This window comes from Theobroma cacao, chromosome 6 (genome assembly GCF_053813885.1).
Source record: "Theobroma cacao isolate CCN51 chromosome 6, ASM5381388v1, whole genome shotgun sequence".
NCBI lineage: Eukaryota > Viridiplantae > Streptophyta > Magnoliopsida > Malvales > Malvaceae > Theobroma > Theobroma cacao.
The window spans coordinates 10,295,309-10,317,674 of NC_142644.1; the positions used below are offsets into that span (position 1 = coordinate 10,295,309).

The window sequence follows — 22,366 nt, forward strand, 5'->3', positions numbered from 1 at the left end:
TCTAGCACATTGCTTCTTACTTGATCCCCTTTTTATATTAAAAAATTTTAATGCTTTTGTTTTACTTCTACTTTCAGTTCTTTGTTGTGCTTGGTTTGTTTTTCATTTTTGTTTCTTTTGTTTTTGTACTCCAATAAATGTTTGTCACAGATATGCTGCTTACAACATCTTTTTTTTTTTTTTTTTTTTAATTTTGCAGGATCATATTGTGCCATTTGTATCTTCCATTTTCCTACGCAGGCTTCTTCATCCTGGGGTTTGCCAAAATATAGTTCTACGTGCAACTTTTCTAGATTATCGCAAGCATTGGACTGATAATGAGTTTCAGTCCTTAACTGTTGATGGACTCAAAAAGGAAATTCTTTCACTTGTTGAACATGAGGTTTTCTTTGCTTCATTGTTGCAGTCTTTGTTCCTCTGTAGCATATCTTATGTTCCCTGGATTTCTTGTCGGGTTCTAACTTTTGAAAATTTTTTGTCAGAGTATTGCTGAAAGTCCTATATCAATCTTCCAAGGATGGAAAAATTTTTGTTGTCGCTATTTTGAATGCTGGTGTAAAAACAATGCTCCATATTGTTTGATTGTACAGTCTACCTCAGGCGCTGTTGGTTTAATCAGAAAACATTCAGTGTCTTTGTTTCGTGGTTTGGAAAATGCTGAGCTACTAATTGATGGTATGATAGAGATCTTTCTGTTCATGAGCTACAATTTAAAGTGTACTTGGCTTACACACCCTACTTTCTTATTTTAACCGTTTCAGTATATACTTTCATGCTTTCTTATTCTGCTAGGATTGTCAGAAGATCTTGGTGATCTTGTTAGCTTTGGATTGGATTTATTTGATGACAGTTCTGATCGTGAGATTCTTTTCGAAGTGCTCAGATGTGTCATTAACATTAGCCAACAATTGGGCAAAACAGCTTCTTTTATTTTTTATGAATCATTTGTTGGTAGACAGATTATTTCATCTGAAGAGATTGTTCCTCGCTTGGTGAAGATTTTAGAAACTGGATATGGTTCATCAACAGGAGTAGGCCATGTGTCTGGTCTTGGGGCTGATGTTGCTTGGGAGAGGGAACTGATAGATCATAAAAATCTAAGAAAATTCTCTGTTGACATGCTAGTATCTCTTCATGTTCTGTGCAAAAAAGCTGCCTCTTGGAAAAAAGTCTTGGATGTCATAGAGAGCTATTTACAGTTTCTTGTCCCTCAAAAATTTACACAGGATCCAGGTGCTGAAACATTATCTTGTCTAAACAATTCCATCTTGGTCCAGGCTTCCTGCCAGATTGCAAAGTTTATGTTTGAGTCTGCATTGGACATCCTTCTTTTTGTAAGCTATCTGATGAACATTGGTGGGCAGGTCAGTTGTTGCTTTTTCTCTTGTATTTTGTTCTCTACCAATTTGTTATGAAAGAAATTAGATTGGATGCACAGCCCTGCTTTTCAGTTGTGCACTTGTGTCTGACTTAGTCATAGTTTCCACAGAGAAGAGAATTTACCTCATTATGTATCTTCTGAAGGAATTCTTGATATGTGATCATTTTAAAGTTTACATTGGTTTTCTCTGTGTGATCCAAGAGGAGGTCTGGGAGGCTATTTTTGTGTTTGTCACGCTGTTGGAGCTTAATGAACTGCTTTTAAAGGTTTATGAGATTGCTGTTTAAGAGATAATGATCCTTCTAAAAGATTGCAACTTTATTAGACTTTATTTAGTAAAGAATGCTTTCCCTTTCTAAAATAAAATAAGAAAAAGAATAAGATGGAACTTTTAGGACCATCTGTTTTGAAAAGGAAATCATTTGGAAATCAGTAATTTTCATTTCTTTAGGTGCACACCGAAGTAGCCATAGTTGTTTTCCATATAAATCTTGAAATAGGATAATAGTTAAGATACACGCATAAGCACTAGGCAAAGTGCAAATCAGTGAATGAGCTTCACCTTTAGGTGAGGCACCTGTACCAAGGTGCAGTCCCTTTTCTTTTTTTTGTGGGCCTAGGTGAGCTTCTTAAAGAGCAAAGGTGTTCCTTAGTTGCTTAGCTCCATAATTTCTTAATTTCGTTTCTTTTTAACGAGTTTTGCTTCCAATTGCGAAGGAATATACATCTTTATTTGACAAGAATATATATGGCAATATTGTCGATTTGTAACTTGTTAGAGATAGAACTAGAGGTTGATGATGAATTATATGTTTTAAGAACTTTGTTACGTATAGTTAGTACATGTTTTTTTTTTTGTTTGTTTTTCATAGGTATTTTTTCATTTTTCCCCAGAAATTTTAATGCTTCGCATCATTGGGGAGAGTTGCTTTTTCGTACATTTTGCCTTTGTCTAATTTGCCATACAGAAACCTTTGTTCTAAATATTGTGCATGGACTAAGGAATGCTAGTTGGAGAAATGAGACAGTCCTTTTAATTGAAGGATTCCCCACCCCCTCCCCTTTTTTTTGTTAGGGGCTATTTTATTTTGTCTTTATTGATGGATTCTTATTTTCCTAGAAATTAGCAATTTTTTAGTGATATTTGCACATTTTTTAGGGGAGAAGGGGGATGGAGGATGAGAGCAGAGGAGGGATTGGGTATACTAGTAATGTACCACTAATCTCATAATGTACAAACTGATACTTGGGGTTACATCCATCCATTTGGTTGAAGCAAAACTTAAAAAGAAAAGTCATGTACCAAGCCTTTACTACAAGTCTTGCTTAACTAACATTATTGTTGATTTGGGATTCTTTTTGTGGCTTTTAATTTTTTAGCCCTCTATAACCATAAATCAGATCTAAAAATTATCTGCTTCACATGCTTGAAAAAGACTCTTTTTTAAAACCTGCATCAACTAGTGATTACTTCACCTAAACAATATACTTATCCTCGCTGGATAAATTCAGTCCCTAAATCCATATGTACTTCATACCCCTTCAAAGACTAATTCGAACCTTATTCGGCTTTGAAAGAAGTTTCCTTCATTGCTGTCCTAAATCATAAGGTTGGCATGTGACTAATTAAGGGCGCACTTGCAGCCTGATGAAGCAACTATGCTTAATGAACACTAGTACTTCAAGGTAAGATGGGGATCCATGATGCTATTAAGAAATTTAAGTTCATTCCAAAGGTACAGTGAAAGTTCTCAAGAACTTTTTATGCTATTGATATCTTTCTGTTGTACTTTAGTATGACAAACCCTATATCTCATTTTATTTTGTTAGAGACAAATCATAAAAAGATTTCAATAGCACCCGAGCATTTGGTTTGTTAGTTGGTGCATGATCTCCCTACTTAAAGATCAGGGTTCGAATCCCCCTTCCCCAAATCCAAAAAAAAAAAAAAGATGTAACTTAGATGTCTGGAATATAGCTAATTTGAGGGAATGATAAGAGAAAGAAAATGAAATCTGTTATTTCGTTATACACTTCGACTTTATAATTTCTTTTTGTTAAAAATTATCATTTTCTTTTGTTACTCAACAAATGCAGGGAAAGTGGTAGAATTCTGACCCTCGTATAATCTCTTCATTTTCTCTTCCATAATGCACCTTAATTGAAAAACCTATCTTGTACATTTTCTCTACTCTTTTTCTATTTTAACTCGAATGCTCCATGATGCGCCCTAGAAGAACTTTCTGCTTGAGTTCCATTTCATTCATGAAGGAAAAGAATGTACACACACACAGCAGTAGTGATGGGTCAAGCCTTTTCTTAGTAATGAAATTGTGGTGGTTTTTATTGTTAGTGATGAATAAAATTTATTAACAAATGACATTGTGTATGGTTTCTAGTTTAGACTTTAGACACACTTTTGAGAGGACACCAAGCAGTAGCAAATGTGAGATTTGAGTAGAAAATTTCTACAGAGACATAATTATTATCTTGAACTGTCTCCTTTCTGAACAGTTGCTGACTGTGTATTTTGTATGGTGACATTGTATTTGGTTGTTGGTTTGGACACCCTTTTAATAGGAACTTAGCAGTAGCAAGTCTGAGATTTGAGAGCAATATTTCTACAGAGGTATTGTTATTATGTTGAAAAGTCACCATTCTTAACAGTGGTAAATTAATCTTAGACTTGTATTATGTGCATAACAAGTTGAGTTGTTTATTCAGTTTTCTTCGTTTTGACATATTGTCTTTCCCTTTTCAAGTGACAAGCATCAGAAGCAACATGCCCAAAATATAATCACTCAAATCAAATTTTATTAGTTTCTTGACTTAATATACATTTGTATGCATTTATCTTGTTGGCTTTTTAAACAAATGATGAGTTTTATTAACATTCAGATATCTGAAAGTTCTTTTTCAATCCAGATTAACATGACGCATGATGACATATCTAGAATACAACTTGAGCTGGTTCCAATGATTGACGAAATTATTTCTGAGTGGCTTATCATTCTCTTCTTTAGCACAACACCATCAGAATCACCTGCAACTGAAGATTTTAGTTCTCAACTTTCATTGCTACAGATTGGTAAGTTTCTTATGGTCTTGGGTTGAATTGCTATAGCTAACCAGCAATCATCACCACATAACAGTGTCACTATTGTAATTTGTGAGAGAAGAATTTCTTATTACTTGCTGGTTGACTTGCTAGTTGCCCTGTTTCTATCAATGTTTCAGATAACAACATCAATAAAAGATCATGGATTGAGAAACTCGGGAAATGTGATTTCACATTAGCCTCTTTACTTCTACTAAATAGTCAAAGTTCCTCTGGATATGAGAGATGTCTTTCTTTAGGATGTCTCCCTGATCCACATGACGTTATTAGTTCAGTGCAGAAGTTCACTAGCTGGATTGTTTGGGGAAATACTGGGGAAGTTTCCTCTTCCTTCTTGAGGCGCTCAACTGAATTAGCAATTGTCCTTCTTAGGCATGGCCAATATGATGCTGTTGAGGTTTGCCATCAATTTCTTACAATGATGACTTTTCTACATTAAAAATTTATATTATGAGAGTTTATCTGAAATTTATTTGACCCTGTCAAAGTACCTGCTTACTACTGTTGAGGCCAAGGCAAGAGGGGAGAAGATATTCAGAAGTATTCAAGATACTAGTGGTGATTGGTGCTTACTTCAACATATTCTTGGATGCTGTCTTCTTGCTCAAACACAGCGTGGGTTACATGGAATCCTGAAAGAGAGGAAAGTCTGTGAAGCTGTTTGCTGTTTCTTCAGGTAGTTGATAATTCAGCTACATCCTAATCTCCATTATTTTTTTGCTACTTCATCCTATTGATTTTTAACCTTTTCCTTCCTCTTAATGCTGTTTCATATTCTAATCTTCCAATACTACTTTCTTTAAATATGTTTCTAATTAATCTACGTACATATACATACATTATTTAATTTTTCAGTCCTTCAATACTTTTTCTTCAAATAAGTTTTAAAAATATTCATAAATAATTGAAATTCTATAATATTAATTTATAAGTAATTTAATATTCTTAGAATTGAAAATTTTATCAATTATAGCAACTCAATATAAACCATAACACCCTTATTGAAAAGCAATGATAGGTTAAACCCTTTTATCATTTAAATAAATTACTATTATATTAGAAGTAAACCTATCTTATGAAAGTAATTCAATCTAATCAAAACACTTTCTTATCTATAATACAAATCCAATTATTAATTAATAATTGTAAAGAATAATTATACTTAACGAATATAACATGGCATTTTAGAAATGTAGTCAATAAGGATGTTAGTTTTCAACCAATAAAAGTTTTAAACACATTGGTGTGTGTGTGTGTGTATTAATCTTTAGTGAATATTTCTTTTGGAGGCAACTCTGGAGATAAAACATGAATCTGATTTGTTTAGGAACTTGAGCACAAAATGGAAAAGTCTTTTTCGCCTATGGGTTCGGATCTCTCTCGTGGTCTTCGATAAATGGCGTTTATCTCTATTATCTAGTAGATTTTTTTCTTATTTGGCCTTAGACAAATATTTCCTTTCCATAACTCTTTTTTGGACTGGAAACAAGTTTCTTGAATTAAGCTGAATTTCATGCTTGGATAAATATTGTTTTTCTCTAAATCCTGTTTGGATTAGATATGAGTATTCACATCAGGTGTTGTACTGGATTTTGCTTGTATATTATCATTCAGTTACTTTATTTATGCCTCAGCTGAGTTGTTGGTGCTTTGTTCTATGCAGAGCTGCATCAGGAGAAGGAGCCTCCCAGGCCTTGCAGAGTTTATCTCAGGAATCAGGGTTGCTGTATCTTGGTTTTAGTGAGTTTATCCTAAGAATGTCGTTGTTTCCAAAGAAAATAGGACAATTTAATTTCTTGAGCAAATAGATGATTTTAATTTTTCTGGTCCAGATGGTCATGTATCTGCTGCATGGAAGCTTCATTATTATCAATGGGCAATGCAGTTATTTGAGCAATATAACATTAGTGAAGGTGCTTGCCAATTTGCTCTTGCTGCACTGGAGCAAGTCGATGCTCTTAACCTTAGAGGTGATGGCTATGAGAGAGATCCATCTAATGAATCAGCAACTACCATCAAAGGACGTCTTTGGGCAAATCTTTTCAAGTTCACTTTAGATCTTAATCTCCTGAATGATGCATACTGTGCAATACTTTCAAATCCAGACGAGGAGAGCAAGTACATCTGCTTAAGGCGCTTTATAATTGTTCTTTATGAACGTGGAGCAATAAAGGTTCTCTTACCCATTTCGCTGTTTTCTTTGTTCCAACTATTCTGTCTCAGAGTTCTGCATCATGCATATTTTGTCGTAGTCTGTACATGGCTAGTTCCAAGCTCAAGTATTGCACTATGCTTGATGGCTAATTTCAATGCCTTTTTGACAACATCCTAAGAACAAAAAGCCTAAAAGAATTCAGGAAAGAAAGAGTTGACATTTCAATTTGTTTGAAAATCATTGCTTTGCATCAACGAAAATCACGAAAGGTTTTCATGATGGTTATCAGCCTTAAAGGATGTAAATTTTTATAGGGAATTGCAACTTTTCTCTTTTGCTGTTTCATTTATTGTACCATTTTTGCTTGCTGTGTCACAAATTGTCATCTTCATTTGCCATACCATTTTTGCAGTATTTGCTTTATCATTCCTAAGAGGCCAATTTATTTTGTGTGCCTGTGGATAACAAATCACTTGACAAGTTACTTATCAACAACTCTTTTCTCCTTTCTCTGTACTGCAGATTCTCTGCAATGGTCAATTGCCCTTCATTGGTTTAGCAGATAAGATTGAGCAAGAACTTGCATGGAAGGTATCTAATACTTGCTCAGAGATTGAACTTCATTCGCTTCTATTCTTGATTTTATTTTCTTTCTTGCACATTGATCTCTTAGGCATCCTTTGCGCTATAATTTGTAGGCGGAGCGTACAGATATCTTGGCAAAGCCAAATCCATACAAATTGCTTTATGCATTTGAAATGCACCGACATAATTGGCGAAGGGCAGCAAGTTACATATATCTGTATTCTGCTCGTTTACAAACTGAGTCAATTCTGAAAGATCAGCAGCATATGTCAGTTACACTGCATGAGAGGCTGAATGCACTCTCTGCTGCTGTCAATGCCCTGCATCTTGTCCATCCTGCTTATGCGTGGATTGATTCCCTACCTGAGGGACATCCTCTTCAGAACGATCATTATCCTAGTAAAAAGGCCAAAAGGACAGTCAAAGAACAGTGTAATTATTGCATCAACAAAGAGCTTCATTATTCTGTGATGTTCTCATTTTTGTTGTCTTCATAACTAGCATATGTTTATCTTAGCATTATAGGAATAACTTACCAATTTGGTACTTCGTTCTATCTGTTCATTTGTTCAAAGTAGTCAAATAATTTTTGAAATTGTGCATGAACTTGTTTAATATGTTCCTTTTTGCTGCCGCAGCTGGTAATGATGTACGAGCTCAGAGGCTGCAATTTTATGTTGATATTGAAAAACTTGAAAATGAGTTTATGCTAACATCAGCAGAATATCTGCTTTCATTGGCAAATATCAAGTGGACATATTCTGGTAATTTTTTCTTAATCTTGCACCCCTTTCTTTCTCTGAGATTACTTCGTTTCTTAATGCTTGTAGAGTTTAATTATCATTTTATAGTGGCTGTTTACCAACTAAAATCATCCTAATTTCTCTGAGGCTGGACCAGCTCTGTAAATAAGCATGATTTAGACAGAATTAAAGGAGTAGCAGGAAATGAATTCATGTATGACAGGGTGAGCATTTGTCGTTGTGGGAAATTGGTAAATTAGAATAGAGGCAAGAAAAGGCTTAAAAATGGATTGAAAAAACTAATATGTAGAATCAGTAGTGAAGTATCTGATATCTATGCTACATAACATGGACTTGCTGTTTTAGGGTGCCATACCTGTGTCAGTGGACATGACACAGTTGGGGTGGGTGGGGGAAAGGGGGAATATTCTGGGCGTTGGACTTGGCTTCTTCACACCAAGGTGATTAAAACAAGAGGTGGAGATGGGAAAGGTAGAGGGAAATTTCTGGATTAATTTCGATTGAATGCACCGTGGAAGCTATGACACTCCATTGTTTATGAGAGTTGGGCTTTCTTGCTTTGTCAGATATGCACTTGGCTTGAAAAGGCAGTGGCAAATCTGAGCCTTTGTGAAATATCATTAAATGGTAACTGGAAAGGTAAAGAGGAGAGAGGCAGGTCTTATATCTGGCAAGTGGGAAGGAGTTTATGCAGTGTGGCATGTTTAAGGAGAAGAGAAAAAGGGTTTTATGGCACATTTGTATGCCAGCTAGCTTATTCTTCCAAATTGGGCTTGAATTAGGAATTGACTCCTAGTCCAGATTTTGTTCATTTTCCCTTCAAAATTGGGCTTCGAAAAGGATTCTGTCTCAGACACATCGAATCTTTTGCCTGCTGGTGGTTATACACATTCCACCTTCAGTTTATGGGCTTGAGCTTTTTAAGACAATCACTTAAAATTAATGCAAGTTGAAAATGAGTATTTTTAAGAAAAGTTCCATAAGAAAATCCTAATTTAAACAAGATATCTTATTTATTGACGTTTCATGAAATTATCATAAGAAACATAGACTACACAACTGATATCCTACTTTTGGAATCTTGTATCGTACACTGCCAGTCTGAAACTGAATAAAATGTAAGTAGGGCATCTTGACACGTATCTATGTTAGAGATCATATATGAGTCCATGCAGCATTGTTCTATTTATCGTGTTGAGAACATGTATTCATGCAAAGTGGTGGAGAAAGATTCATGTAGCTAACTATAATTAGTTTCAATGAGGACTTGATTCAATCAATGTGGGAGTTACTGGTTTTAAGCTAATAAAGCTTTCAAAACTGATGTCCTTGGCCTGACTCTAAATTGAATTTCTGGCATGAGTAATAGATGGTTTTATGCAGCATTAAACTTTAGTATATTTTATTTGTATTGTGAATGCCACTGCCAGTGGACTTCTCAAAAGGTTGAGTCTCAATTGGAGTTTGTGCAAGAATATCATAGGTCGGTGGGACATTCTGAGGTTGGAGGTGGGAATGGAGTTCATTTCTGTCATGATGTTTGGTGTTTGAGATGCTGCTCTAAAATGTATATAGGCATATTGGTATCTTAGTTGCATAATAAGAATGCAACAGAGGTAAATCATTTGATTGGTCCTATGTTTTAGAAGGATTTGATGAAGAATGCAGAGAAGCTAATTGAAGGATTAGCTTATTTAAGAGTTTATTTTGTTACTTTGTTGTATTTATGGGGCTTAATTGTGATATTTTATAGATCTATAGTTATATTTGATATTTTACATTTATATTATTAGGGTTTCGTATCTTAGTTAATTTTTCCTTATCCTATTAGGATTTGTTTTTTAGCGTCAAGTTTGTTAGTTATTGGAATCTAAAGTATTTTCTTTAAAGCCCTACTTGGAATTGGAGTTCTAGTTCTTTTGGGATTAGGGTTGGTAGTAGCTAATATATAATTATCAATGTATTCTTTTGGAGACAGATTATTGTAAGAGATTTTTCACTGTTGTGATTATGTGATGCAATCAACCTTAGGTGTGACTTTTGAGGAACCCCAGATTTGATGCTTAGGTTTCCTTTCTTCTTGGTTATGTGACACAATCAACGACCTCTGATGTGAAACTTAAGTATCTTCTCTATTCTTAATTCCCTTTTTTATTATTTTGTTTCTATGTTTTCTTAAGAATTTTCAGATTATTATTATTATTATTATCATAAACCCCAGCCCTCCAAGCTGCCTTGCATCACAATTCTATAGCATGTTTCGAAGTGGTGCAACCAAAATGCTATCGGGCTCTAATTTTTTCAGAGAAAGTCCTATTTAGTGTACACTTCCTGAATAAGGCATATGCAAAGTTGTGCATGTTTATGCTGTTGACAATACCCTTCTCTGTGTACATTGTGGGAACTCATTTATTATGGGTGAAATTAGCTGTTTAATCTTTTCCTTTGACTCGGTTCCTAGAAAATTATTCTTCCAAGTTCAGAATTCTCATAGGCAAGGGGAAAAATATATTAAATATTGGACAAGAGATTCAAGATTGTTTCCATGTAAGGCAATAATAAAAAGCCCTCAAATAATTATGCATATGAGGTAAGATAAAAAAAATGCTGTAAACTACTTCCATATATTTGATAGAGGTCTATTTCCACGATGTGGCTATTCTATTTATAATAGAATAGAGAATATGAAAAGACTAAAATAGCCTTAAACCTACAATAGCCCTAACACATTACAATATATATCATCCTTTAACACTTCCCCTTCAAGCTAGAGCATAGATATTGATCATGCCCAGTTTGTTACAAATATAATCTATTCTAACTCGAGAAAGATTCTTAGTAAACAAATTTGCTAATTGCTCTCCCATGCTTACATAGGGCCTAGATATCAATTTCTGTTGAATCTTCACTCATACAAAATGACAATCAACCTCAATATGTTTTGACCTTTCATGAAACACTGGATTAGAGGAAATATGCATAGTTGCTTGATTATCACATCACATTCTCATAGGAGATGAACAAATGACGAATCCACATAAGCTCACAAGTAGTTTGTGCCATAGTGCGGTACTTAGACTCTACACTAGACCTTGCTACCACATTCTGCTTCTTACTCTTCCATGATACCAAATTTCTTGCCACAAACACACAAGATCCTATAGTAGATTTCGTATCATCTGTGACTCTGCCTAATCAGCATTAGTAAAGCCGTCAACTCGAGTATGTCCATGATCTCCATATACAACCCCTTTGCCTAGTGTCCGTTTTAAATACTTTAGTATACGAACCAAAGCATCCTAATGAATAATAGTAAGTGCTGACATGAATTGACTTCCTACACATCGGAAAAGAAATATCAGGACGAGTCATTGTCATATAATTCAATTTACGAACCAATCTTCTATATTTTTCAAGATCTGCAAATGCCTCCCTGTCTCTTGCTATAAGCTTCACACTTGAGTCTATAGGAGTCTCACAAGGCTTTTCTCTGAGCAATCCAACATCTTTGAGCAACTCTACAACATACTTCCTTTGGGAGAGAAATATACCCTTTTTGGAGCGAGTCACTTTAATCCCTAGAAAGTATTTTAAGGAACCCAAGTCTTTTGTTTGAAATTTTGCTTGAAGAAAAACCTTAAGATCATGAATACCGTGTTGTGAAACTGAATCAAGAGAAGCAACAAAGGAATGAGAAAGATGGTCATAAGACACAAAAGAGAGATGGAATGAGTGCATTGACGTTTACCTTTTCGAAGAGCAATAAGGAGATCAAGGTCAGAATCTAATGACATAGAAGTTGGTACAAGAAGTGAATCTGACATCGTATCTACGGGTTGAGGAACTGCTGCATCAGTGCCATGACGACAGGTGTACAGCTGTGTGATAAGAGGTCGAGATGAACTAGATGGAGTATCAAGACTAGGAGTACTCACTGTCTAAATCAAGAAATCTACTAGCTCAGTCTCAGAAACAAAGGAAGGAGGACTAGCAAAGAAAGGACTATTCTCAAAGAATGTGACATCACGAGAAACAAGATACTTGCCCAACTTTAGTGAGTAACAACGATAACCTTTTTGTTTTCGTGGGTAATCTAAGAATATACATTACTAACATGGGGTTGCATATCCTAAACAAAACAAGGACAACCAAATACATTGGGAGGTATTGGAAATAAGGACTGGTTTGGAGACAAGATATAATATGGTGTTTGGCCTTGAAGAACAAAGGAAGGCATGCAATTAATAAGACAAGCAGCAGTATGAACAGCCTTAGCCTAAAAAACCTTTAGGAACCCTAATTTGAAACATTAAGGCTCTAGCAACTTCCATAAGATAACTATTTTTTCTTTCTACTACATTTTGCTAAAGAGTAAAAATACAAGATTGATGAATAATACCAGTTTGTATCATGTAAAAACAAACGATCAGAGAAATATTCTTTAGCATTATCACTACGGAGGATATGAATATTTGAGTGAAATTGAGTATGAATTTTTGCACAAAATGCAACAAAGATGGAAAACAACTCAGATCTAGATTTCATTAAATATAACCAAGTACTTAAAAAATCATCAACAAATGTTACAAAATACTTAAAATCGATTTTTGAAGTTACGGGACATGGACCCCAAAGATGATAATGAACTAACTCAAAAAGAGATGTATTCTTCTTATTAACTCTAGACACGTGGCACACAACAGTGCTTGGCAAACTCACAAGACTCGCATGGTAAACTAGACATAGATACTAACTTAGGACATATTTTCTTCAACACTAATAGAGACGGATGACCAAGTTGACAGTGAAGTTAGAAAAGGGAAAGATCACTAGAACATGCAATTGATGCACTTGTATAAGGAAGAGCAGCAATAACTTCATCCAGTAGATATAATCCGTTTGATTCACTCCCACTACCAATAATCTTCCAAGTCAAGAGATCTTGAAATAGACAATAACCAGGAAAGAAGGCAATACAACAATTTAAGGCTTTAGTTATTTGGCTAATAGACAACGAGTTAAATGGAAAATTAGGAAGGTGCAAAATTGAAGGTAAAAGGCACTGACGGAGCAACAAGTTTACTACCAGTACCTAAGACTTCAATAGTTGATCCATTAGCAAGAATGACATTAATACAATGATTGGAATATCTATAAGTGGATAAAATACCTGAATTTCTTGTCATATGGTCAATGGCACCTGAGTCAATAACCCAATGACGAGATAAAGAAGAAAGACATGTTGTGGGATTACTTGACTTAACTAAGGTAGCAATAAAGGAGGATGATGGCTGTTGAGACTTCTGGAATTGGGTTTATCTAGAAAACTCCTCATCAGACATAATTATTGTATGTCCTTCAATGTAGGGTGTAGTGGAACTGCCAACTTGTGATGTTGCATGAGCAAATTTAGAGGAGACCTGATACTGCTGTAGTTGTTTTTGTTGCCCTTGTGAAGAAGATTGATAATGATAATTTTGTTGTCCCTGTAGGGGTTTAGAGTACTAATTCCAGAGGTGACCTTTTCTCTGTAGTTATAACACACTCTTGGACCCCCACTACCACCTGTTCCTTTTCCACCATGACTTCCTCCAAAATTGCCTCTTCCCTCACTTGATCCTCTTCTATATCCATTGCCAAACTCATTAGTACCCTGTGAGACTAAGGCAGATCGATTAGGCACATCACTAGTACTAAAAACACTTTCCTTGGTACTCAGTACAGTGGTAACAACATCAAACAATGAAGAAACAACCTTGTTGGCCAAGACTTGAGAATGAATCACGTCATACTCTGAATCTAAACCAGATAGCCAACCAAAGACAACTCTCATGCTTTTCTTTCATCTTAGCCACATCAGTAAAAGGTGCCATGGCATTGTAAAAGTTTTTAGTAGTACAGTTATAATCATAGTAATAATCCATAATTGTACGTCCATTCTGACTTGGATGACTAACCTCCTGTGATAAACCATATTCTTTGTACTTGAAAAACACTCATGCAATAACTCCCATAACTTCTTAACTGTTGTAGTATATTGCATTGAAAGAATCATCTTTCTATCAATACAATTAACAATCTGAGAAAACAATCTCTTCATATTCTTTGTACTTGAAAAACACTAATGCAATAACTCCCATAACTTTTTAACTGTCGTAGTATATTTCATTGAAAGAACCATCTTTCTACTAATACAATTAACAATCAGAGAAAACAATCTTCCATCATCTGTCATCCATGCCTTGGCAGCATCTTCTTCATCGAGATAGGGTTCAGTAAGATGTACTTCCTTCCTAGGTCCTCTTACATTAACCTTAATTAGAAACTTCCATTCTATAAAATTAGAACCGTCTCTGGCTAGTGTAACATCAACTATTTTGTGATGTGAGAACACAACCTCCAGACTTTTACTACCTTTTGACACCATCTCACTGACCCTTTTCCACCACTATCAAAAAAAAAAAAAATAAAAAAAATCAACACATCAAAAACTAACCAACCTCATATTCAGCTAACAAGATCTACCAGCCTTAGTAGACCCCACTCCGCATAGTTTTGGGTTTTTGTAGGGATTTGGATAGGCAGGCTCTGATCCTATGTGAACTACTTTCATATATTTGATAAAGGTCTATTTCCACAATGTGGCTATTCTATTTATAATAGAATAGAGAATATGAAAAAGATTAAAACACTCCTAAACCTACAATAGCTTAACACATAACAATATATATCAGTCTTTAACAAGTATAAAAATGCAAATGAGAGAGCCATTTTGTGTGGCTGCACTAGTGAGGTGAAGATAGCAAAAAGCAGCAATCAAAGTATGCAAATTGGAGAGTTAAGAAAGCTTTTATATGGAGTTGTTATAGAATTTGCTGAAATCAATGAGGGTATTATGGACATATTAGCATATAAAAATTGTCTTCCTTGTCCGCTTCTTTTCCTCCAATTTGGGGCAATTGGAAGGAGGGGCGTTTGAGGGGAAACAGAGGGATTTTGGATACCCCTTTATTTCTCTCCTTTTGTTTCATTGGTTATCCAAAAAGGGGAAAGGGTTCCCTCTTTCCCCTCCTTGCCTTTCCTTTCCCTCCCCTCCCCTCAATTTAAACATAGTGGTAATGGTAACTTGTATCTGTTTTTGGAATATTGCTTTGTTATCAATCAAATTATCTTGCATATATTTTTTATTTTCTAAATTAAAATCGACTCCTACAACCCGTACGCCTTAGTGCTTTGAGGCCTATGCCACATCTTACAAGGGTGACTTGCTTCACCTTATGCCTTTTCCTTTATAAACGTCTGACAAAAATACTTAATGGAAACCTTGTACTTTAAGTTGTTTCTTTTATCTATCTGTTGTATTCTGTAAAGGTGTGTGGGTTGAGTAATGGTAAGATGTGTTGGTGGTTGACTGGTAAGAGCATCAGGTGTGTTTTTCATGCTATTCTGAGGGGTTCTCTGGTTGTGGTATTGTGTTATTTCTTTGGGAGTATTTGAAAGGGGAAAGAGCCATCAAAGTCTCTTTGGTTGTTTGGACACTAGCTGTAAGTACAACCTTTTGTTTAATCTTATTAAGCCAAAGCAAATTACTGATAATAGGTTTTGCTGCTTTAAGAACAGTGGCACTGGTGGGCAATATTTAAATTTCATTGTCCTATGGCTTGGAAGTTTGTAGTTTTTTCAGCATTTTGAAGTAGCTTTGATTCTGGATAGAACGTACAATTCTCTTTGGTTGTTTGGACACTAGCTGTAAGTGCAACTTTCTGTTTAATCTTATTAAGCCAAAGCAAATTACTTATAATAGATTTTGCTGCTTTAAGAACAGTGGCACTAGTGGGCAATATTTAAATTTCATTGTCCTACGGCTTGGAAGTTTCTAGTTTTTTCAGCATTTTGATGTAGCTTTGATGATTCTGGATAGAATGTACAATGGTTGCTTCTCTGCATGCTTGGAAAGGCATTTTTGAAGAAAAGGAAGGCTGGGATGATTTAGCTTAGTATTGTGATGTTTGTCATGGTGTATTTATAGATGATGAGATGGTAACATATGAAGGGATAAGGCTGCTATTGCTTTCTATATCTTTTCTCTTTCTTTATTTTCTCATTTTAATTTCATTTTTAGGTGTAAGCTCTTGTAGACAGCTGGTGTAGTAGGGTTTTGATACAAGGTGTAGAAAAGGAAGATCGCATGACATGGCTTGTTAATATTAAGAAACTTCATCTCAAAGTTTTAGTTGCTGAAGTGGAGGTTTCCATTATCCACTTTTAATAGTCTCTTCTTTTTGGATGATTTATTTTACTTTCAATTCCTTTCCAGATATTCAAAAGGCCCCATCAGATCTGGTTGAGCTTCTGGTCCAAACGAATTTATATGACATGGCCTTTGCTGTTCTTTTAAAATTCTGGAAAGACTCAGAATTGAAGAGGTGGAAAATATTTACCCTTCAGCTGCTTCATTAAATTTACTTATGATCATATGTGCTTCTGGTATTCTGTTAGCTTAACTTGGTGGTCCTTTTTGCTCAGGGAATTAGAAAAGATCTTCTCTGCTATGTCGTTAAAGTGCTGCCCTAGTACAGTAAGCTTGTCTTGGACTGGGTAAGATGAGTCATCCTTGCACTAATTTGTTTCACTTTTTCCCTCTGTTTAATTTGCCTGTGAAGTAAAGAATTTTCATTAAATAATGTGGCCTTTTCTTTTTGGATTGATTTCAGAGCGCACAATCTATTATTGACATCATCCAAGGATGAAGTGGTTGTTCATGGTTCACCTGATATGGCGCCTACAGCTCAACAAACTAAGGCGAATTGTCACTGGGAAACACTTGAGCATTATCTTGTTCGTACTTTCTAAATGCTTCAATTTTTTTTCTTGCCTTGTTCTTAAATTTTTTTGGGCTTGTTTGGTTGTTGCATTTGCAACTTGCTTTTTGGTATTTGTTTTTTGCTTACTAAAGGTCTGCTAAAAGGCAAAAGCAAATAGTAGAAAGCATAACCATAAATCGATAACTGGTTAAAAATTAAAAATGACTAATATACAACACCAAATGTAACATAATTGTTATATATAAACGTAAAGTCATGCATTTTGTTCTCCAAAAATTACAGTTTTATTAATTGTTCAAAAAAATTATTTTCTTTTTTATCAAAATGCACTTTTTATTTTGGCTTTTATTTTGTGCTTCCAGAAGCAAAAAGCAAGCAGTAAAAGAAAACAACGCAATGGTATCTAATTCCAAATTCAAGATATTATGAAAGAAAAGAAAAATTGCATCAGGATTTTCGCATCAAGGACCTAACATCAGACATTATGGTTTAACCCTGAAGAAAGATGATGCTAACAGCAGTGCTGCTTTCTCATATTATAGTTTTTCAAAGACTTGTTTTGTCCCCATTTTTATTTGGGTGCTTGTGATACAAGTAGAGATAAGGCATCGGGTGTCTTTGTATTATGTGAGTTGGTAGTGGTTTTCTTCTTCTTTCTCTTTGGTGGGATTTCATATCAGTAGTGCTGGGTCATACAAATTAAGGTAAAAAGAATTCTCACTGTTAAAAAAACTCGAGGAGAGGCCTTTGAGAAAAGTTACTTCTGCCCTTTCTTATCTAGCTAAAACAAAATGTAACTGCATATTATGGGTAGCTTTTATTTATTAAGCAGAAAAGTGTTCCTCATTATAATTTAGATAGAAAGTCTATTAAAAAAGTGCTTAATGTTTTCTGCCTGAAGCATTGACGCAGGAATAAGGAAGTTTGTTCATTTAAAATGTTTGGTTAACTTATGATTTCTTTTGAATCTGTAGTGAGAAATTGTTTTTGCTCAAGATTGGGAAAAATAGTAAGACAATAAATGGGTGGTTCAGTTTGTGTCAAGTTCTTAACATGTTGATGGTGTTTTATTGTTGTATGTGAAAGGAAATACCTTAAACTTCCCTGTCTTATCTTTTTTCTGACTTCTATGCTTAGTTGTGAATTTTTTTTTTACTGGGGGGTAATGTTACTAATTAATTATGTATAATAAGTTGAGAAAAGAAATTGTAAAATTGAAAGGCCTAGGGGTTTCTCTTCCTGGATGGCACATTTTGGGGTTGGGAGGAAGAGTGAAGCTATGGGTAACACCAGCTTAAGCGATTGTGCATATAAGTCATATTCTGAGTGCTGAGTTAGCTGTTGAGTATGTGTACTGAATTTCTGAAGCAAAGAGGAAGAAAGTATCACTGCTGGCATTTGAGATGTTACATTTCAACCAACTGCCTATAGTATTATGCCCATATCTATATTCATAATTACTAACTTGTGACTAGTAATATATGTCTGTACACCTGATTGCCTTGGTAAGTTGCCTGTGCTCCAACATTTTCTTTCTTGGGGTTAAATTCCTGGTAAATGTGAATCTGTGTAAGGATTTAAAAAAGAAGATGATTGCATGTGTCAGTCTTCTGAACTGAAAGCAACCATCCATTAAATGAAAAAAGAAGAAAATGAAAGCAACATTAAAAATTTGTCCTGTCACCTTTCCTCTTTTCCTTTTCCTCTTGTTTATTTTCTTTTTTCATCTAGCTCATCATGAGATCTTTGTGCATTGCAGGAAAAGTACAAATATATTCATGCTAGGTTGCCACTAGTAGTTGCTGAAACACTTCTTCGTACTGATCCTCACATTGAATTGCCTCTGTGGCTGGTTAAAATGTTCAAGGTAATACTTCTACCCACAATAGAAAATCTTGGATCAGTTTGCTCTCGGGATATAAAAAGCAGGGAACAGCTTAAGTTGCACATTGCAAGTTTTCTGTAGTGCTCTCTACTATGGTTCCCTGACTCTCAATCTTTCATCTATTTTCTTTTCAATAAGGATAATTTCTAAGATGTTAGATACTATGATATTTGGCAGAGAATCCTACTCATGGCCTTAAGGGCCTAAAAAAGCTCTATTAAGATAACAAAACAATACATGTAGGAAAAGGGAACAAAAAGAACAAGGATGTAAGTCGATACAGGATATATAATTTTTTCACATGAAAATTCATCAAGCTAGTAAATGCATTGTTGTGAAGGCCACATTCAAGCAGCAGAATATTCTTGGAATAGTCATTCTTTATATCTAAGTTCCTTGACATTAGATACTTTAATCATGTAAGGGAAAAACCAAAAGAACAGAAAAACCCAATTTAGGTTGAAAGATCACTTGTCTGTCAGTCAACTTTATTAAGCTGTCAAAAAGTACTTGTTTACATCAGTAGCCAGTTGTACCAGTTGGCTTGAAGAAGACTATCTTTAAATGAGTATAAATTATTATTTTACAAACTGTTTTTAACTTTAACCATGTCTGGATTAATCTTGCTTATTTTTAACCTTGCCATTACATCATCTTGGGTTGGGCAGGAAAGTCAGAGAAGGTCTTGGGGAATGACTGGCCCAGACCCAAGTCCAGCATCCTTGTTTCGACTATACGCTGATTATGGTCGATATATAGAAGCTACAAATTTGTTTCTTGAGTATGTAGAAGCATTTGCATCAATGGTAAGTTGCAATTTTTGCTGTGGTATCTTAACTTGCTTAGTGCTACAACTCATCTAGTTTTTTATAAATGAGTATTACGTAACTCTCCTAATGTCATAGAACATATAAAATTATTTCAATCCATGTTTTATTCAAATTGCTGAGATCCTCCATTCTAGTGAAGTCGCTGGAGATCTTAGATGTATCTTCAGAGCATTTTACAGGACTAGATCATGGCTTTCTTGTAGTGAAAAGAGATATGGAAGAGAGGGTGAACTGGTGGGCATCTTTCTTCATTTTGGGAAATAAATTGAAGGGAGAAAGTGAAAACCAATTGAAATAGCTCCTCGTTAGTACTGATATTTAATCAAGTATTGTCAGTAGGATGGCAACAGGCGGAACATGGGGCAAGTAATGCACCCCTCACCAATCCCACTCTGTCCCCAACCCCAATCCCACCTTGGGGGAGGAAATTCGTCCCTTTCCCTGCCCCTCTGAGTACTCAGCAGGGAAGGAAATCCTGGTTCCCTGCCCCTTTTTTTTTTCAATAAAAAACCTGACCTGAATAGAGTGGGGAGGCAGGCTTCTTGTTGGGGTATTGTCAGTTGTCATCCCTACTAGTCAGCTATTCTCTTTGTGGCTTCTGCCTGCTGTCTACTCAAAAAAATAGTGGAAGATATTGGCTTTTTTGTGCAACCATGGCAAAAATTTATTTATTTTTAATCATGCAGTTTTGACTTTAGAAATTTTTACTTATTTTCTTTGTAGGGGCAGGATCGTAAACTTATGCAATTTTTGCGACCTAGTATCTTTGTATAATTTTGTCAAGCTTAGATTATGCTAAGAGTTTCTTGGACATTGGATTTATTTTCTTGGAGTTCAAGATAATATATATTATTAGTTATCTCTTTAGGACTTCTAACCCTTGTGTATCAATCTTTCAGAGTATCTATAGTTCTATATATGCCTATCTGATAATTTTTAGTAGCTTTTGAATTATGGAATGGTCAATTATGGTGTTTATGGAAGCATATTCCTGTAATCTTTCTTACATGCATACACAGACATACACACATCCCAATTCCTATTTACCAGAAGATAAACAGCCTTAACATGCATGTTTTTAATTCCATTCAACGCAAAATCCTAGTTCGCTATGTAGTGTAGAATTTCTCATAGGCAGGTTTCATGCAACCTTTTCTATAATCTATATTGCTTTCCATAGATTGGCACTCTTCATACTTGACCTTCTTCTCTGAAATGCATATCCTATCATATTCCTAAGTGTGTGGTTGGATAGGTATTGAAAGATGGAGTTGGGTAGGTATTAAAATTGTATTAATTTTATGCCAATTCTATGTTCTACTAAGAGTTTGCAACTAAATGTCAGATTATGTGTAATCATCTAATGTGCAACTTTAGAGAAAGGGTTATAATTTCACGGAGATTCACCAAAGATTCAAATGAAAAGTCAAATTAATGTGATGTTTTGTTGCTACACATTTTTTTTCTTATTGAATCTGTTCTCTTGATACCTCCTGGTTCATTTGTCTGCAATCATGTGGTAGTTGTATTCTGCTGGCTTTGCCTGAAGTCTGCTACTATTAACCTTTTGCAGAGACCAGTGGACATAATTAATCGCAAACGACCATCTGCAGTATGGTTCCCATATAACACACTAGAGCAGCTTTGGTGCCAACTAGACGGATTGATCAATTTAGGTCACATGGTTGATCAATGTGATAAGCTCAAAAGGCTACTGCATGGAGCTTTATTAAATCATCTCAAGCAGGTATGTTATATTGGATGCTGGTCGCTCTTTTGTATCAAATCTGTTCTCACCGCTAACCATGTGGCACTGTTCTATCTTTTAACAGCTAAAGGTGGATTCAGATGATGCAGTTTCTTCTGCAAGCTAAAGAAAGTCATCATATGTAGGTAACATCTAGGATCACTCAATATTGGTGTCAGTGCACAAATTAAAAGATAATTTGATCAAGCAACCATCAGTTTTCTTCTAAGAGGGCTTGATGGTAGAATACATGTGCCTGGCGATTCAAGCTGGTGAGAGATTTTTCCAACTTTTAGTGGTTAAATTAGTTATTTCCAGCGTGTGACATATCCATTTTCTCAAGGAAAGACTGAGCAGTAAACTAATTGGTGCTTAAACTTTTTCACCCAACTGACTGATAGTTTGAAGAGAGGTATGGTGCTAATGCTTTACATGTATAGCTGGGTAGTGAACTGCAGAGTAGTTGAAACAACTGTGGTAGAGGGTTCTGATTGGAGCTTGCTTTTTCAGCCCTTGCCTTAAAACTACTTGTAAAGAAAATTACCAGATTATTCAATTTTGTTGTTAAGTTTCAGTAACTAGTTTAAGTTTTTAACACTGATTATTGTGCACCTCATGTCTGTTGCCAAGCAGCCTAAACATTAGTTCAACATGTCCAACATACAGAATTCAATGGCTCAAAATATATACTTACTAAAGTTGGCTAATATGATCTTTCCATACATTCTAAGGACAAAAATGATAACAATAGCATAGAGTTCAAAATCACAAGACTTATTCCGAGATATTATGGAAAGCATATATTATTATTTGAGCATCATTTTTAATTTAGTAAAAATTGTATGAAAACAATTTTGGAAACGAAAGTTAAAGTGTCCAAAGATCGAAAAGGATTTCAAAGTGTTTTCTTATTCATATACAGTTTGCAATAATTATATATATGAAAGCATATACTTATATAAGTATATAGTATCAAAACAATATTCAAATGATTTTGATTTCAATATTTGATATGTATAAAGATAAGCTCACATGCTAAAAGATTTACCTACCTCCATACAGTAAAGTTCAAAGGC

The 22,366-nt window shown here is 35.0% G+C and overlaps 1 protein-coding gene across 1 annotated transcript in view; it reads left to right on the top strand.

Moving 5' to 3' along the window:
• SAR1 (SUPPRESSOR OF AUXIN RESISTANCE1) overlaps positions 1-21,864 on the top strand; it is a 31,307-nt gene extending 9,443 nt beyond the window's left edge. The window contains exons 9-26 of the mRNA XM_018123731.2: positions 200-382; positions 483-675; positions 793-1,364; positions 4,307-4,469; positions 4,619-4,896; positions 4,988-5,175; positions 6,163-6,239; positions 6,332-6,672; positions 7,177-7,245; positions 7,353-7,671; positions 7,878-8,003; positions 16,321-16,429; positions 16,530-16,601; positions 16,718-16,841; positions 18,588-18,695; positions 19,382-19,519; positions 21,117-21,290; positions 21,376-21,864. Of these exons, the coding sequence (XP_017979220.2) occupies positions 200-382; positions 483-675; positions 793-1,364; positions 4,307-4,469; positions 4,619-4,896; positions 4,988-5,175; positions 6,163-6,239; positions 6,332-6,672; positions 7,177-7,245; positions 7,353-7,671; positions 7,878-8,003; positions 16,321-16,429; positions 16,530-16,601; positions 16,718-16,841; positions 18,588-18,695; positions 19,382-19,519; positions 21,117-21,290; positions 21,376-21,417 (3,276 nt within the window). The 3' untranslated portion in view covers positions 21,418-21,864. The remainder of the gene's footprint in view (positions 1-199; positions 383-482; positions 676-792; positions 1,365-4,306; positions 4,470-4,618; positions 4,897-4,987; positions 5,176-6,162; positions 6,240-6,331; positions 6,673-7,176; positions 7,246-7,352; positions 7,672-7,877; positions 8,004-16,320; positions 16,430-16,529; positions 16,602-16,717; positions 16,842-18,587; positions 18,696-19,381; positions 19,520-21,116; positions 21,291-21,375) is intronic.
• The last annotated feature ends 502 nt before the right edge of the window (positions 21,865-22,366 follow it).